The sequence below is a fragment of the Mirounga angustirostris genome, unplaced genomic scaffold (assembly GCF_029215605.1).
Source record: "Mirounga angustirostris isolate CCGP_5_RB_7025 unplaced genomic scaffold, mMirAng1.0.hap1 SCAF_6, whole genome shotgun sequence".
Classification (NCBI taxonomy): Eukaryota; Metazoa; Chordata; class Mammalia; order Carnivora; family Phocidae; genus Mirounga; species Mirounga angustirostris.
Window position 1 is genome coordinate 77,877,859 of NW_026991714.1, and position 17,279 is coordinate 77,895,137.

The 17,279-nt window shown below is 39.0% G+C and overlaps 1 protein-coding gene and 1 pseudogene across 3 annotated transcripts in view; one reads left to right on the forward strand and one right to left on the reverse strand.

Moving 5' to 3' along the window:
- The window catches only part of LOC123846390 (zinc finger protein 33B), a 120,610-nt gene that overhangs the window by 18,162 nt on the left and 85,169 nt on the right, over positions 1-17,279 (forward strand). For 2 of the 3 annotated variants that reach the window (XM_064594583.1, XM_064594582.1), the window contains exons 3-4: positions 14,877-15,026; positions 15,292-15,387. Coding sequence is in view for 1 of the 3 variants with exons in the window: in XM_064594585.1 (XP_064450655.1) it covers positions 936-984; positions 15,292-15,387 (145 nt within the window). In the remaining 2 variants the exon portion in view is untranslated. Of the gene's footprint in view, positions 1-881; positions 985-14,876; positions 15,027-15,291; positions 15,388-17,279 lie in introns of those variants that run through there. The other variant, XM_064594585.1, reaches the window with a different exon arrangement.
- Positions 8,746-9,331, reverse strand: LOC123847034 (PRELI domain containing protein 3B-like; annotated as a pseudogene).

Sequence of the window (17,279 nt, forward strand, 5' to 3'; positions counted from 1 at the left end):
CATTCAAAAAATACACTTAATCATGGCTTTGTTTCCATGAAGCAGATGCCAAACTATTTTTATTCGAGCAATATTATGCATATTGATACTTCTCAGGAATTTTTCTTTTTGAAATGTTTGTCTGCTAATTTAGATTTTTATTTATTCCAGATGAAGTTGAGAATGCTTTTGCAAAGTACACATTAAGATACACAAAAATCAAAGAGAAAAAAATACATGCAAGACTGAGATTCCTAGTGGAATGTTTTCAAAGAATAGCGATTCTTTCTGTGAAAGGGTAGATCTTCATTTATTCAAGTAATCTTAATGTCTCCACAGAGGAAAGAATATGTTTATGTAAATGAATATATATATTTTTGGAATGTGTCTGTTTTATGATTTATCTACAATTTTCATTTATTGTTTTCATGATTTTTGATGAACTAGTTTCTTGACCCTGCCCTCGCCCCCTCGCTTTTCATTTTCTGAGAGAATCGCTGATGGTGTCGGATACTATTTTTTTTTTTAGGCATTCTTTTATTTTATTGATGGAATCTATTTCCTAGTATTTGAAAAAGTGAACGTGACATGCAGGTTCCCTTTCCGTGACCGCTCTGTGTCTGAATTGCACAGTTGCTGCACAAAGACCTGGGCTGTCTGTAATCCGTAAGCTGTGGGGAGTCCCTGACCGGCTCTGACTGCCTGGGGAACTATCTCAAGCGCCCCAAACTTTCATGTGCTGGGTAAATACTGCACTCTCAGCCAATCTCGCACCGCCCGTGGTGAGCAGGGAAAGGTCGTTCTCACTTGCGGCATTGATCGCAGGGACTGCCCGGTTCTGCGCAGGCCTGGTTCTGCGCAGGCCTGGTTCCACCTCCTGTCTCCGTGCACTTCCGTCTTCCCCCCACACCCCGTTTTCTTCAGTTCTCGCGTGGGAGGCTATTCTCGGGCCGCTTATGCTCTGCGCTTTTCTGGGGCCGGTGCTTCACGACGACGGAGCGACAGGTGAGCCCGAGACGGTTGGACGAGGGCCGAGGGGTGCGCCGTGCTGCCCGGGGGTCGCGGGTCGGGGGTAGGCGGTCGGTGCCCGATAGTATGGAGGAGTTCGGCGGACCCCCCGACGGCAGGACGGGGACGTCTGCATCAGGACTAGGGGTCGGGACCCCACGTGATCGGCCCCTGCGCGGAGCGTGCGGTGCTGTCCGTGGGGCCCCGTCCCGGAGGCCGCAGGAAGAGGGCGTGTGCGTGTGCACGGTGGGTGTCGGAACCGGTGGGAAGGGGACGGCGCTGCGGGGAGGGCGTGTGCCTACGCGGCGGGGGGTTGCGTGCGGTAGTCGGGGGAACGGGGTCCGCCTGCCGGGGCTGCGCGGTTACCACCCCGCCTCGGGGCGACCCCGTTCCCTCGGTTCTGCCTTTATCCTTCCTGGAGTCTGCGCTGCTCACCAGCCGTGCCCATCACTGCATCTTGATGCGCGCTGTTGCTCAGTCCTGGCTTGCCCTGGCATTCAGGAAGGATCTTCAAGAATTCTGTTTCTGTCTCACTTACTATAAAAAAATCTTTCCCTCTTGAAGGTTACTGACTTGTTCAGAATCAGTTAGTGGCGAAGACTGAAAGTCTTGTCTCCTGACTCATGAGAGAGAACTCCCTGCTTTCCACGCAAGGAAAAGCAAATTACATTAAAAAGATCCTTTGAGAAACGGCAAGATACAGAAATTGAAACCTAGACCTTTCCTTAAAGACCTGCTTTTTATAGCTTTCTGTGGAATCACTAACCAAAGGTTTAGTAACAGGGAAATTGATAACAGATTAGTCGCGAGTATTTTTACAACAGTTTCGGTGAAGAGTTAATGTTACTTCACTGGGTGTATTGTTTAAACCAGTTTTTTTATTTAAAAAAAAAAAATTTGTGTGTGAGCATCAAGAGAAGTTTAAACTATTAAATCCTCAGGGAGCAAATATTTACATTTACCCAGCGGAAAATGTTATGCCCAGGAGCTACTGCGTGATTATATCAGAGTCACTTAGATAGGTGGTGTTTGAACATCTGAAGGTCAGAGGTACTGACATTCTTCTTCCTGTCTATTGGGTATGTGTAGTTTTGTAGGGCAGGAGGATTCAGGAGCCCCCCCCCGGCAGGCCAGATCTTCCATGACCCATCCCTCTTGTTGTAACCCAGCACGTCTTCAGAGTTGTCTACATTTTTCCAAGACAGCAGAAAATGAACAAATCCCAGGTAGGTTATTTATTCATTCCCCACTTTATTTTACAGTGGACTCTGTGAGATTTGTAGGACTCCATCTGTTAAGATGGGGAAAATTAGTAATAGATAAAAATGTAACTTTACAGAAAATATAAAGTAATAGATCAGAAGCAGGGCCAAGTTGGCTTGTAGATACATACTGATCATTATGTATCTTAGAGTTTCTAAGTTGATTCACAAATACGTCTCTGATGTTTCTGATAGCCACGGAAAAAGAAAGACACTGTATTTTGGATACAGACAGAATTTTTTTTTAAACACAAGGACTTCTTGGAAGATATCTCTTTTGGTCTTAATATAGGGACACATAGTGGGTAACCTTCCAGTGACAGCCCTGAAATGAGTGCTTAAAACCGTCAAGAGATAGTTCAAGTAATTAATTTTACTTGTCTTGTTATTTTAGTAGTTAATTTTACAGGTCTTGTTTGATCCTGCTATGAAAGCTGGTATGTTTAGGAGAATGAATGGCCTGCAGGCCTGTTACAAAAACTCTCCGTAATGACTTTAGCCAGGTTGGGTATATAAGTTGCACAGCAGATGGTTCAGAGTTACATTCTCTGGTAAATGTGTCTGAGCTTCCCATTCAAATTCATCCCATGGAATTCTGTCCTGGTCTTTCCTCTCTGCTTTTTGGGATCTATCTAGGTAAAGGTGGCCAATGATTTAATTGTGATTGCTTTCCTTGAAGAACTGCTACATTATTCTCCTGGCAACTGATGGTGCACGTCTTCTTTGTCCTCTTCTGATACCAGTCTTCTGATAGCTCTTTCTTGGAGTCTTCCTCATTGTGCCCTATAGTTCAGTTCCAATTTTTCATCCTTTGTCTTTTTTTTTTTTTAACATGAACACTGAAAAAATATGAGAGTTGAGAGAGTAGAGAGTTGAACAATACTGTTCATTGTTTTGAGTACTTCTAAAAATGTATAAATTATCTTCGTGTATATATGATGGACATTTTTCCCCTCAGTTCACCAGTAATTTGAGATTGATCCATATGTAGTTTATCCCTTGTAATGCTCTATTTTTCCCTACTGTATGGGTGCACTATATTCTAAATACTATATTTTATTGGTAGGCATTTAGGTAATTTCCACTTTTCATTACTATAAATACTGCTATGAATATCCGTGTTCTCTCTGCATAGATGCAAGTCTATCTCCAAACTCGGGAGCAGTGCTTCTCAAAGTTAGGTTCTTTGGCCAGAAATGGCAGCATCACCTCGAAACTCGTCTGAAATGCAGATTTTTATGTACCCTCCCAAACCTATTGGAACAGAAATTTGGGGGGCAAGGCTCAGCAATCCATATTTTTAACAAGGTGCCCATATGATGCTGATACACATCAAATTTAAGAATTATTGCTCTAAAGTCCAATGATTAGTATTTTTGAGTTACAGGATATGAGGATTTCTAATTTTTCTAGGTAAACTTACTCATTAGAAGATGACTTCCTCCCTTCTCGCCAGACATAAAAATTATTTTTATACTAAAGAGTGTAAAACGTCACTGTTTAATTTCTACTTTTCTGATTATTGAGTTGGTGCAACTTTCATAAACCTATGGCTTTTTAAGTTGTTTCAGCCTGAGTTTAAGAATTCCCTATGTATTTTTTTTTTTTAAGATTTTATTTATTTATTTGACAGAGAGAGAATGAGAGAGCACATGAGAGGGGGGAGGGTCAGAGGGAGAAGCAGACTCCCTGCCGAGCAGGGAGCCCGATGCAGGACTCGATCCAAGGACTCTAGGATCATGACCTGAGCCGAAGGCAGTCGCTTAACCAACTGAGCCACCCAGGCGCCCCTTCCCTATATATTTTAAATGCTAATCTTTTGTTATAATTACTAATTATTTTCTCTTCATATGCTTTGTCATAATAGTATCCTTTCTGAAAGTTTTACATTGTGATACAACCCTCTTATGTCTTGTTTTTTTATTCTTGTTTTTCTGACCCCATGGGCCTAATGAAATTTTTCTATATCCTGTCTTTTTTCTAATAAGACTTTTCTTTAAAATTTAGTACCTTAATCCAGAATTTTTTTAGTATAATGTGATGAAAAGGATCTGATTTTGTATTTGTCCATCTAAAAAAATAAGCAGCACAATGAAAGGACTAACAAAATATGTGTGAATGGGAATGCTATGCATGCTGCTGGTTTTGGACTGAGGTAGATTTTGTCATGTTCACAAAGTATCCTTGAGTCTTATTTTATTGAAAATTAGAGTTTAATTTTTCCAAATGCTTTCTTAACATTTTACGGGAATAATGATATTTTTCTTTTTAGATCTATTGAATTACATTTCCACATTTCTTAATAACTAATCTTTGTGTTCTAAAACAAGTCCCACTTGGTCAAAAAGTGTTACTCTTTTGGTGATCACTGTAGTTCTGTCTGTCAGTATGTTTTTCCATAAACTTGTCTATAGTATTCTTAATCATTTAAAAATATTTAATTTTATTTTGCTCGTATGTGGAATTTAAGAAACAAAACAGATGAATGTATGGGAGGGGGGGAAGAGAGGGAAACAAGCCATAAGAGACTCTTTTTTTTTTTTTTTTTTTTTTAAAGATTTTATTTATTTATTTGACAGAGAGAGACACAGCGAGAGAGGGAACACAAGTAGGGGGAGTGGGAGAGGGAGAAGCAGGCTTCCCGCGGAGCAGGGAGCCCGATGCGGGGCTCGATCCCAGGACCCTGGGATCATGACCTGAGCCGAAGGCAGACGCTTAACCGACTGAGCCACCCAGGCGCCCCAGCCATAAGAGACTCTTAAAGACAGAACAAACTGAGGGTTGATGGAGGGAGGTGGGTGGGGATGGACTGTACGGGTGATGGTATTAAAGAGGGCACTTATGATGAGCACTGGGTGTTGTATGCACGTGATGAATCATTAAATTCTATTCCTGAAACCAATATTGCACTCTATGTTAACTACCTAGAATTTAAATAAAAATTTGGGGAAAAAATAAAAATGTTTAATTTGTTCTTTTTTTTTTTTAAAGATTTTATTTTATTTATTTGACAGAGACAGCGAGAGAGGGAACACAAGCAGGGGGAGAGGGAGAGGGAGAAGCAGGCTTCCCGCAGAGCAGGGAGCCTGATGCGGGGCTCAATCCCAGGACCCTGGGATCATGACCTGAGCCGAAGGCAGACACTCAACGACTGAGCCACCCAGGCGCCCCTCATTTGTTCCTTTTTATTCCTAATGGTTTTTCTGATTTTTTTGGACTAATGTTTATCACAGATAATACTTTATTCTTCATGGAACGAGCTTTTGGTTTTATTGATTTTCACTGTGTTTTTTAAAAAAAGATTTATTTATTTGAGAGAGAGAGCATGCGCATGCGTGAGCGCAGGGATGGGGACAGAGGGAGAGGGAGAGAATGTCTTAAGCAGATTCCACGCTGAGTGTGGAGCCTGATGTGGGGATCGATCTCACAACGCTGAGATCATGACCTGAGCCAAAATCAAGAGTCAGATACTTAACCAACTGTAGCACCCAGGCACCCCTTCACTGTTGTTTTAATTAGCTTCTGCTTTTACGTTTATTCCTTCCTTCAGCTATCTATCTTTGGTTATAGGCTATTTTTTGTAACTTTTTGTTGAAGATGAGATTATTGTAAAGCTTTTTATTATGCCCATATAAGGATATAATTTCTCTCTACTACTACTTTAGCTACAAAATCTAAGTATCAATATGTGGAGCTTTTTTTCCTACACAAGTTTCAGCTTCCTTTCTGATGACTTTTTTGATCACTAACCTAAAATGTGTTTTATTTTTTAGTAAATCTTATTTTTATATGTATAGCAGATGTGTTAAAAAAATCCACACATTTTAAGTCTAGAGTTCAGTGAATTACTACAAATCTAATGCCCACATAACTAATACATAGGTCGGAACAAACACTGGCAGGACTTCTAAAGCCTCCCTTGTGCTCCTCTCACAAATCCCTACCTATTACCTATTACCTTACCTATTCATTTGTGTATGATCTGTGGCTTCAGGGGTGGAGTTGAGAGTGAAATGATGGAGACCATCTGGCCCTCGAGACCTAAAATATTTGTTTTCTGGCTCTTTACAAGGAAAACCTTCCAGATCCTTGGATTAGTTTATTAAATTTGTTAATGTTGCTGTCATTTGTGTCCTCTTTAAAATTAATTTTCCTACTCTAAGGTCACATAGATAATCTCCTCTGTTATTTTTAAATGTGTATTGTTTTGGCTTTCACATTTATGTCTACTTTAATGGACTTTATATTTACTTTTGTTTGTTTAGAAATTTTTTTACCATTAGGGCATTGCACCTTTTTCAGAACAAGTATAATTTACAGAAATCATAGAATGCAACTTTTTATCAAATATCAATGTTTAGCAATGTTCTCTTTAGCTGAAATATTATTTCAATTGTAAAAACCATCTTCAGTTGCAAAAAGTAATCAAAAACCTTATTGGAGGGTGCCTAGGTGGTACAGCTGGTTAGGCGTCTGACTCTTGGTTTCGAGCTCAAGTCATGGACTTGGGGTGGTGAGATCGAGCCTCACATTGGGCTCTGTGCTTAGCACAGTCCGCTTGAGATTTTCTCTCCCTCTCCCTGTGCCCCTCCTGCTTGTGCGCTCTATCTCTCTCTCTAAAATAAATAGGTAAATCTTAAAAAAAAAAAAAAAAATCATGGATTTAACTTGATTTTACCAATGTCCTAAGAAGTCTTAAGCTAAACAATATTTTAAGTAGAAAAACACTAATTTTTAAATAGTTTGGTATACTTTTTCTGTGGTTATGTGCCTAAATTAACTGGTTTGTTTTACAGGAAACCTTATGAGTTTATCACATTAAGCATTACAGAATCCAGGCAAGAGCTAATTACTTTCTAACTAAAATACTCTGTATGTAACAATTGCAAGTATCAAGGGTATTTACTGGTTGATAATTGCTTGCTACAAAATTTGAAATAAAATACATTTACTGGATTGTTTTTTATGTTGCAGCTGCCCCTTGGCATCCAAAATAAGGATTTCCCATAAATACAAGCTCCAAAGCAATTCATGTAGTGCTTAGTTTAGATCAGTGCTTTTTTTCTCATTATCACTTTTTTTCTTCCCCACCACCCCCGCTCCCTGCAGTTGCACCATAGTATTAAAAACACTAAGTACCTGGGATTTATGCTTCAGAAAGACATCATTTGAGTAATTCCAAATAACATTCAGCTCTTCATGTAAAAAAGATGTTTTGTGGTCACAATTACTTCAAAAAGTAATTATCTCCTGATGTATCATGCTTTAGCAATTACAGAACCATGGTTTTAACACCTGGCAATTTATAAGTTAGTCAAACGTGAAATGCTAAAAGATGTGAACAGCTGTTCTCTCTACATTTGGAGTGCTGCAAAATTCTGGGTTGACTTTATTTTTTTCAGGGAACATCATAAGCCAACGTTACAGCATATTGTCCTAAAGTACAAATCCAAGGAAGGTAATACCTTTCCTAAGTTACAAAACTGTAGCAAGTTAATACAGTACTCTTTAATACAATAAAATCCTTTTTTGTTGTTGTTGGAGTTATGTATTACTTTATAATTTTCATTCCAAAAATGTCATTTAAGTACCAAACAAAACACTTAATGATGTTTATAGCAGAGCAAGTTATTTTATACAAATTAATGTCTTTTAAAAGTACATAATTTTTTCTTTTTTTAAGATTTTACTCTTTTTTTTAAGATTTTATTATTCATTTGACAGAGAGAGAACACAGGCAGGGGGAGCGGCAGGGAGAGGGAGAAGCAGACTCCCCACAGAGCAGGGGCAGCCAACGCGGGACTCGATCCCAGGATCCCAGGATCATGACCTGAGCCAAAGGCAGACGCCCAACCGCCTGAGTCACCCCGGTGCCCTAGATTTTACTTACTTGAGAGAGAGCGAGTACGAGCGAGTGTTCACAGACGCAGGGGGGAAGGACAGAGGCAGAGGGAGAAGCAGACTCCCTGTTAAGCCCAGAACCTTAGATGGGGCTTGATCCCAGGACCCTGAGATCATGACCTTAGCCAAAGGCAGACGTCTACCCAGCTGAGCCACCAGGTGCCCCTATAATTTCTTCTTTTAAAAAGCATTCCTTAATGCAAGCTCTTGAGGTTTACTGTATCAGGGTAATTATATGTATTTAGGTGGCTCAGCTTTGTTCTGGGGTTAGTCCAAAGCCAGGTAGAGTTCTAATGCGTGAAAAGCTTTACAATTCTACCTTAAAGGAGATTTAATATGCCAATATGATTTTCCAAGTACCTTTCAGAAATTGTTAAATTTTCACATAAATATTAGAATCCTCAGAAATGAGATGGTATTTCAAACAATACTTTTGGATGATCCCTTTTATTTAGAAACCCTACACCTCTTTGTTTTGATCAAAAGTCTTATAGCTTTCCTTCATCTTATTTAAAAAAATCCTACCTAAAATATATTTTTGTTTTTTAAATAACAAGTATATTGCCAGCTTGCAGAGATGTGGGGAGCAGGTGTGTCATATACCAGCTTTCATCCTCATTTCTCTTACAAACCCTGCCGCCGCCGTCAATGTCTTTGTGCTCCCTCTCACCGAAGCTGCCAGGTCTTCAATCTTAGCATTTAACTGATGTGTTACCCATTCAATTGTTTCTCGACCTTTGTTGGCATTTGAAGATCCCATACTTGCCGTTGGTCCTTCAGGGTAACTGCTGAGACTGACTCCTTTCCCAGGGATTATGGCTTTTTGAGTCAAAACGGATTTTTCTAGGTCCAGAGGGTGTGGTTTGTATACAAACTATTGAAGCCATATTTGTAAGTGAAATATTAGTAGATTTAAGTTCCATCGTTTTCTCTGCAGGATCAACTACAAAATGTTCTTGCACAAATGTTTTAGTTCTTGCTGCAATATGAGATTTCACAATGGAAGGCAGTCCCCACTCTGTGCTGAGAAGTCTTGGGCTGTGTAGCCTTCCAGAGCGATCTGTGTGACTGTCCAGTACATCACCTCCAACCACACTTGGGTCCATAGAGTTTGGGTATTTCTGCATTACAGCTGTTGTAACAGTTTCCAGTGGGTGGTCAAAGATGCGCTCTGAAGTCCAGATCTTCGTGGTGCTGGCCACTTGCACAGTGTCTCTGGTGTTCACTTTTTTTCTTTTTTTAAAGATTTATTTTATTTATCTGAGAGACAGAACACGAGTAGGAGGGGCAGAAGGAGGGAGAGAATCTCAAGCAGACCCACTGAGCACAGAGCCCATCATGGACCTGATCCCACCATGCCGAGATCATGATCTGAGCTGAAACCAGAAGTCGGATTTTGTTTTATTTTGTTGCTACTTCTTAGGTATTCATTCATATGTGAGGCCGTCTGTGCCTGGAGTTTCCTTCATGGGAAGATTTTCTTTCTTTCTCTATTTCTGTCTCTCTCTCGTTAAGGAAGCTCTGAGCCCAACATGGGGCTCGAACTCACAACCTTGAGATTGATATCTGATCTGTAACATGTCTTTGTGCATATATTAGCTGTAACTTGCTCTTTTGCTTTAAAAAAATGTAGATACTTAACTAATTTTTTTAAACTCTTTTCTAATACATACTATTAAGGATTTGTTTTTTTCTTTTTTTTTTTTTTAAGGTTTTATTTATTTATTTGAGAGAGAGACTGAGATAGAGAGAGCATGAGAGGGGGGAGGGTCAGAAGAAGAAGCAGACCCCCTGCCGAGCAGGGAGCCCGATGCGGGACTCGGTCCGGAACTCCAGGATCATGACCTGAGCCGAAGGCAGTCGCTTAACCACCTGAGCTACCCAGGCACCCAAGGATTTGTTTTTTTTCTAAGCGTAACTTCTTAGCTGTGTCTCACAGGTTTTGGCATGTCATATTTTTGATAATTCACTTAAAAAATTCTCTAATCTAGGGGTACGTGGGTGGTTCAGTCGGTTAAGCGTCCAACTCTTGGTCTCGGCTCAGGTCATGGTCACAGGGTCATGGGAATGAGCTGCGTGTTGGGCTCCATGCTCAGCGGGGAGTCGGCTTAAGATTCTCTCTCTCCCTCTGCCCTTCCCCACCCCACTTGCAGGCATGTGGGCACACTCTCTCTCAAATAATAAATAAATTTTAAAAAAAATTCTCTAATCTCTATTTAGAAATATATCTCTTAAATATAACAAGAAATAGGGGCGCCTGGGTGGCTCAGTCGTTAAGCGTCTGCCTTCGGCTCAGGTCATGATCCCAGGGTCCTGGGATCGAGCCCCACATCAGGGTCCCTGCTCTGCGGGAAGCCTGCTTCTCCCTCTCCCACTCCCCCTGCTTGTGTTCCTGCTCTCACTATCTCTCTCTGTCAAATAAATAAATAAAATCTTTAAAAAATATATATATATAACAAGAAATATATCTTTTAATCTGTAAACATTGTGAAATTTTCTAGTCAATCTTTTTCTTAACTGTTATGTTAAACACTGCAAAAAGAATGTTCTCTGTATGATATCAGATCTTTCAAGTTGTTGAAATCTGCTTTGTGTCCCAGACTATGGTCAATTTAAGAACAGAAGGTCTGTGTGAATCTGAAAAGTATATATATATTGCAGTTTGGGAGTGCATTTTCTCCTTTGAAGGTAATGTTTCATTTCTCTCTGGCTGCTTTTAAGGTTTGCCATTTATATTCAGTCTTTCTCTTAATTTTTAGTTCTCTTGTTGAAACTCTCGATCTGGCCATCTTTTTCCCTTTATCATTTTTTTTTTTAAATTATAGTTGACACACAATGTTAGGGTAGTTTCAGGTGGTGATTCAACAAGTCTTTTTCTGTATCATTTTAACATAGTTGTTAAATCTGCCAGATAATTCCAATGTTTGGAGCTCCCTGTGTCTTAAGCTTGAATTTTTGGAAAAAATATACTAGGCCATTCATTTGGCAAATAATTTTTGAACACCTTTCATGGACTGTTTTAAGTGTTTGGAGTATATACTGTAAACAAAATAATCTTTTCTGAACCTGTTTGGAACCTGGAGTGTTCTGGATGGACATGCTGAATTGCTTTCTTTTTTGCTTTCTGAATTACTCCTTTTTTTTTTTAAGATTTTATTTATTTATTTGACAGAGACAGTGAGAGAGGGAACACAAGCAGGGGGAGCAGGAGAGGGAGAAGCAGGCCTCCTACTGAGCAGGGAGCCTGATGCAGGGGCATGATCCCAGGACCCTGGGATCATGACCTGAGTCAAAGGCAAACACTTAACGACAGAGCCACCCAGGCGCCCCCACTTTCTGAATTACTCTTAATAGACTGTTGTGAATTGAGTTTGCCAGTGTTTTATTTAGAATTTTTGTATCAAAATTAAATAGGAACTATTTTTGAACAATATTTTGTTACTAAGTTTGTAACAGTTCACAAATTTTTTTTTAGCGTGTATTGTAAGTTCCAAAAGTATTTTTTTTGTCAGTTCATTGAGGTAAGCTGCATATAACTTAAGTGTCAAGCTAGATGAATTTTTTATTTGTGTGTGTATATGCGTGCGCACGTGCTCACACACACACAGGCACCCCGCCCCCTTGTAATTACCACCCAGTATCCCAAAAGATTCTCTGGTATTTCAAGGTCATCTTACTCTGAATCTGTTATCATTGATTAGCTTTGCTTGTATGTCTGGCTTCCACTCAGTACAGTATATGTGAGATTCATCTATTTTGCTGAGTGTATCAGTTTTTCTTTTTATTGCTATTATGTATTCCATTATGTAACTGTACTACAGTTTTATTTTTCCATTCTGTTGATGGGCTTTTGGACTGTCTCCAGGTTTTGGCTAATAAAACTGCTATGAACATTTCCTATAGGCCCTTTGGTTGACAAACACTCGTTCATGTTGGATATATAACTAGGAGAGGAATTAATACATATAGCTTTAGTAGAAATTCCCTATTATTATTATTTTTTAAGATTTTATTTATTTGAGAGAAAGAGCATGAGCATGAGCAAAGGGGAGAAGACAGATGGAGAAGCAGACTCCCCGCTGAGCAGGGAGCTCGATGCAGGACTCATTCCCAAGACCCTGAGATCATGACCTGAGCCGAAGGCAGATGCTTAACTGACTGAGCCACCCAGGTGCCCTAGAAATTCCCTATTATTTTCCCACAGTATATATACTTACTTACACTCCCACTGGCAAGGTGCTTCATATTCTGGCCACTATCTCTATTTGGTATTTTCTGACTTTTTCATTTTAGACATTCGAGTGTGTATGTCATTGTGGTTATCATGTGAGTTAGGATAGGGGAGGTGGTAGATACTAGGTAGGGGCATGAAGGAGCTTCTCAATTTCAGGTCGTGTTTTATTTCTTGATCTGAATTCTGGTTTTATGGGTGTGTTCACTGTGAAAATACATTGAGCCGTTTCTTCGCCAAAGTATACTTGTGTGTTGTTTTTGTATATATTTATACTTCAACAAAAATTACAAAAATCACAGAGTTGACAATGACAAATTGTTTATCTGAAGAAGTCTCAAGGATATCAAGCTAAAACCAGGAGTCAAAATAAGATTAACTTTTTCATACATGAAGGTCAGAATTCTTCTCCATGTTTCCTTCCTTAATTTTTTTTTTTTTAGAGAGAGTGAGAGAGCGCATATGTGCGAGCAGGGGAGGGGAAGAGGGAAAAGGAGAAAGAGAATCTCCAGCCGACTCCCGGTTCAGCGTGGAGCCTGATGCGGGGCTCGATCCCACGACCCTGAGATCGTGACATGAGTCAAAATCAAGAGTCAGACGCTTAACCAACTGAGCCACCCAGGCGCCCCTAAATCGAACACATTCTATATTTCACCATTAAGTGTAATATTTGCTGTAGGTATATGTTAAAATCCATTATCACACTGAGGAAATTCCTTTCTAGTTTGCCAAGAGTTTTTTGTTTGTTTTATCATGCTTTTGTGTATATACTCAGGTGATCATATCATCATGTCTTAGTTTTTAAAACTATTTATTCTTATTTTTATTTCCACCTTCAGGCATTCCTTCATGGCCTGTTCTTTCTCTGTTATCCAGTTAAAAAGTGGTTTTTCCTCACCTTGTGTTCTTGATTATTTTCAGTCTCTTGCTTCTCTGAGAGCCTTCTGATTTATTGTTGGTGACGTCAGATACTACCAAATTATTAATGTTTCTCAAATCCTTATTTTCATTCTAGACCTACAGTATTATGTTTCATATTTAAGATATATCTTGTTAAAATACAGTACCTAATTTATTTTTTCCTTGCTTATTTTGTGATACTTGTGTTTATACAGATGTTTGTACATATACCCTGAAGAAACTTCTTTCTGCCAATAATTGGTGACCGTGTTCTATCACTCTTTTTCCTTTTATCAATTCCCTCTTTGCTTTACAGCTTTTGCTATAGTAGTTTATGTAAGTGGTGGTTTTTGTCCGTTAGCGTTCCCTTTACCTTTTTGAGAGACTTGGTTCTATAAATAAAAACCTGGTCACATAATTTTAATATACACTCAGATCTCTTTGGCTCCCCTTTCTTTGAAACAGTGAGCCCTAAAGTAGAGGCATGCACTCTAGATGATATCCCAAATAATCCAGTTGGTATCTTCTATGTGTTCTACAGGTATTTCAAGTGTAACAGTTCCAAAATCTTCCCTTCTCATTTTCTACACATTCTAGTTATGGTCTCTAAATTGAAGACTTAGAACCTAGAATGTGTATTGCAGTGAAATAAAATATTAAGCTGTCTTTTCACTTTTTAAAATTGAGGGAAAAAATTAAAATTTGTCACAAAATATATCGATAGTTTATTTCTATAATTCATAAATATAAACTTCTTTAGTACTCAAAAATATTCTTTAAGGTTGAAAGTGATCACATACTTTGGAGACTTGGTCTAAAATTACTCTGTAATCCATTCCATGGCTTACTTTCTTCATGGCCCTTTCTGTCATCACAGCTCCAGGCTGTATTCTCAATGTTTTCTGTACTGTTTGCCCTCTGTTCATTTCCCAAATGTGTTGGAGGAGCCCTGGCTTTGCTTGTACCATGGCACCGTGTTCATGAAAAGCACGGTATTACTATTTCTCAGTCAGCTGTTCTTCTTCAGTGAAGCTCAAAATAGAACTGATTTTGTTTCTCATTTATTTTAGTCTATCTGCTGTGTACTTTCACCTTAGCAATTATAACATACTACTGCATGTTTTCTTACCAAATTGTATGCTACTTGACTACAAGAATAATTTTATTAATCTTAGCATTTCTAAGAACTAGAATGGTTCCAGATACATTGTGGGATTTGATAATTTTTTACATGAATAATACCTTAAGGCAATGGCATAATATATATATATTTTTTTTAAGATTTCATTTATTTATTTGACAGAGAGAGAGAACACAAGCAGGGGGAGTGGGAGAGGGAGAAGCAGGCTTCCCGCGGAGCAGGGAGCCCAATGTGGGGCTTGATCCCAGGACCCTGGGATCATGACCTGAGCCGAAGGCAGATGCTTAACGACTGAGCCACCCAGGCGCCCCCTGGCATAATATTTCTGTTAGGATTTCTCATCTTCCCTCAAAGTGTAAAACCAAACAAATGTTCTGCAGACTATTTTGGTAATCATGGTAAGGATTGGTTCCCATACAGCTTTTTCCATGTCACCCAATTCTGAACATTTCAGATTGAACAGAAATTCCAGGGATCAGTATCATTTAAGGATGTGACTGTGGGCTTCACCCAGGAAGAGTGGCAGCACCTGGACCCAGCTCAGAGGTCCTTGTATAGAGATGTGATGCTGGAGAACTACAGTAACCTTGTCTCACTGGGTAAGGTCTGTTTTTTTGTAATTCTAAATAGCATGTTTTAATTCTTTTAGTTATGAAGCATGTAGACACTGTAGAGTTTAATGATTTTTTATATTGGAACCAGGAATCAGTGTTGATCTCTTTTGGGCACCAGGAAGATATTTGTGTTTACCTCTCCAGTGAAATGTTAAATAGCATCTTCATTGAGCAGCTCTGGAAGCTTGCTTCTCTTTCAGAGGCCCTGCAGGCTAGGCCTTCTGGTCTGAATCCTAAATTGTTTTGCTTTGACAGGGTATTGTGTTACCAAACCAGAGGTGATCTTCAGGCTAGAGCAAGGAGAGGAGCCATGGATATTGGAGGAAGAATTCCCAAGCCAGAGCTTCCCAGGTGAGTTAATGGATACTGCACAGATGAACGTCAGGGGATTTATTATTTTCCCACGATTATTCCAGAGGTTGACAACTTTAAGATGTTTTTTCAAGAATATCTCTTTAGAAGTCTTAATCCTTGGAAGTGACTGGGAATACTGGTTTTTGAACCAAATCTCCAGATACCACTCTTAAAAGAAATGTTCTTTTTGATTCACTTTGTATTTACCATTCTTAATCTGTCAACAGACCAGTTTTGCCTACCTCATCTTTACTGTTGTTTTTCTTCATTCCTTTGTTTCTCAAAGCAGTTTTCAGTTGCCTACCTTACCTCCATTGCTCTGCATTCCTGCCATCATCAGGCATTCTTTCATATGCTCATTTTTTGACTCAAATAATTTTTAAGTAGTTGCTATTATCTAAATGCTATAGTAGTGAAAGAAATAAGTGTCGAATTTATACAAGTAGCAGTAGTGACCAACAAATATATGAAAACATGGTCAACATTACTAAACATCAGGGAAATGCAAATCAAAACCACACATCACACTATTTAGAATGGCTAGCACCAAGAAGACAAGAGATAACAAGTGTTGGCAAGGATGTGGAGAAAAAGGAGCCCTTGTGCACTGTTGGCAGTGATGTAAATTTGTTCAACTACTATGGAAAACAGTATAGAGATTCCTCAAAAAGTAAAATATAAAATTATCCTATGACCCAGCAGTTCCACTTGGGAAGACACCCAAAGGAAATGAAAACAGGTTATCAAAGAGAGAATATGCACGCTGATGTTTATCACAGCGTGATTCACAATAGCCAGATATGGAAACAACCGAACTGCCCGTCAGTGGATAAATAGGTAATTAAAATAGGTATGTGTAAATAATAGAATATTATTCAGCCATGAGAGAGGAGGACATTCTGCCACTTGTGAAATGGATGAACCTTGAGTGCATTATGCTAACTGAGATAAGTTTGACAGAGAAAGGCAAATACCATGTGGTGTCACTTGTATCTGGAATCTAGAAAAGCCAAACTTGTTATAAACATGAGTAATGTAGTGTTACCAGGGGGTGGGGGATGTGGGCAAAGAGAGATGTTGTTTAAGGGTATAAAAGTGTATTGAGTACATAAGCCCTGGTGATCTAATATAGCATATAGTGAATATAGACAGTATTGTATTATAATAATCAAACTTGCTGAGGCACTAGAACTTAATTATTCTAATCACTAATAAGAAATGGTAACTATGTAACATAATAGGGGTGCTAATTATTGGTACAGTGGCAATTACATGGCATATAAATGTATCAAATTAACGGGTTGTACACTGTAAATTTATACAGTTATATGTCAAATATAAACTAAAAAGGTGGCACTAAAATCAGATACTTAAGTGTATTAAAGCCCTGTAGTGGTAAAAATTATCCTAGAAATGAGAGCAGAGTTAAATTGTGCTACTCCAAGAAGAGTAGTCAGGGGAAACCTTAAAGAGATCACCATTAGAGCAGAATTTGAATGAAATGATTGTGTGAGCTGTGAGGATCCTGCCTCTTCTCAGCAGGGATAATAGCAACTGCTAAGCCAATGAGTAGGAATGTGCTTGGTGTTTCTTGGGAAATAGCAAAAAAAAGTCACAGTGGCCAAAGGGGAATGATTGATGGAAAGTGGGGACAGGAAATGATGTCAGGCAGCTATGGTCCAAAAGATGAATATCATAAATCTTACTAAAGATTTTATTTTTATTCTTACTAGTGTATTTTGGTAAACAAGCAACGTCTGATCTATGTTTATAAGATCTTTCTCACCTCTATAGAGAAAATATTGGAAAGAACATAAGCACTTAAGAGAGTTCGCTAGTAGTTTTCCTGAAGGGCAATTATGGTATTTTGTCAAAATTGGGGAGATATG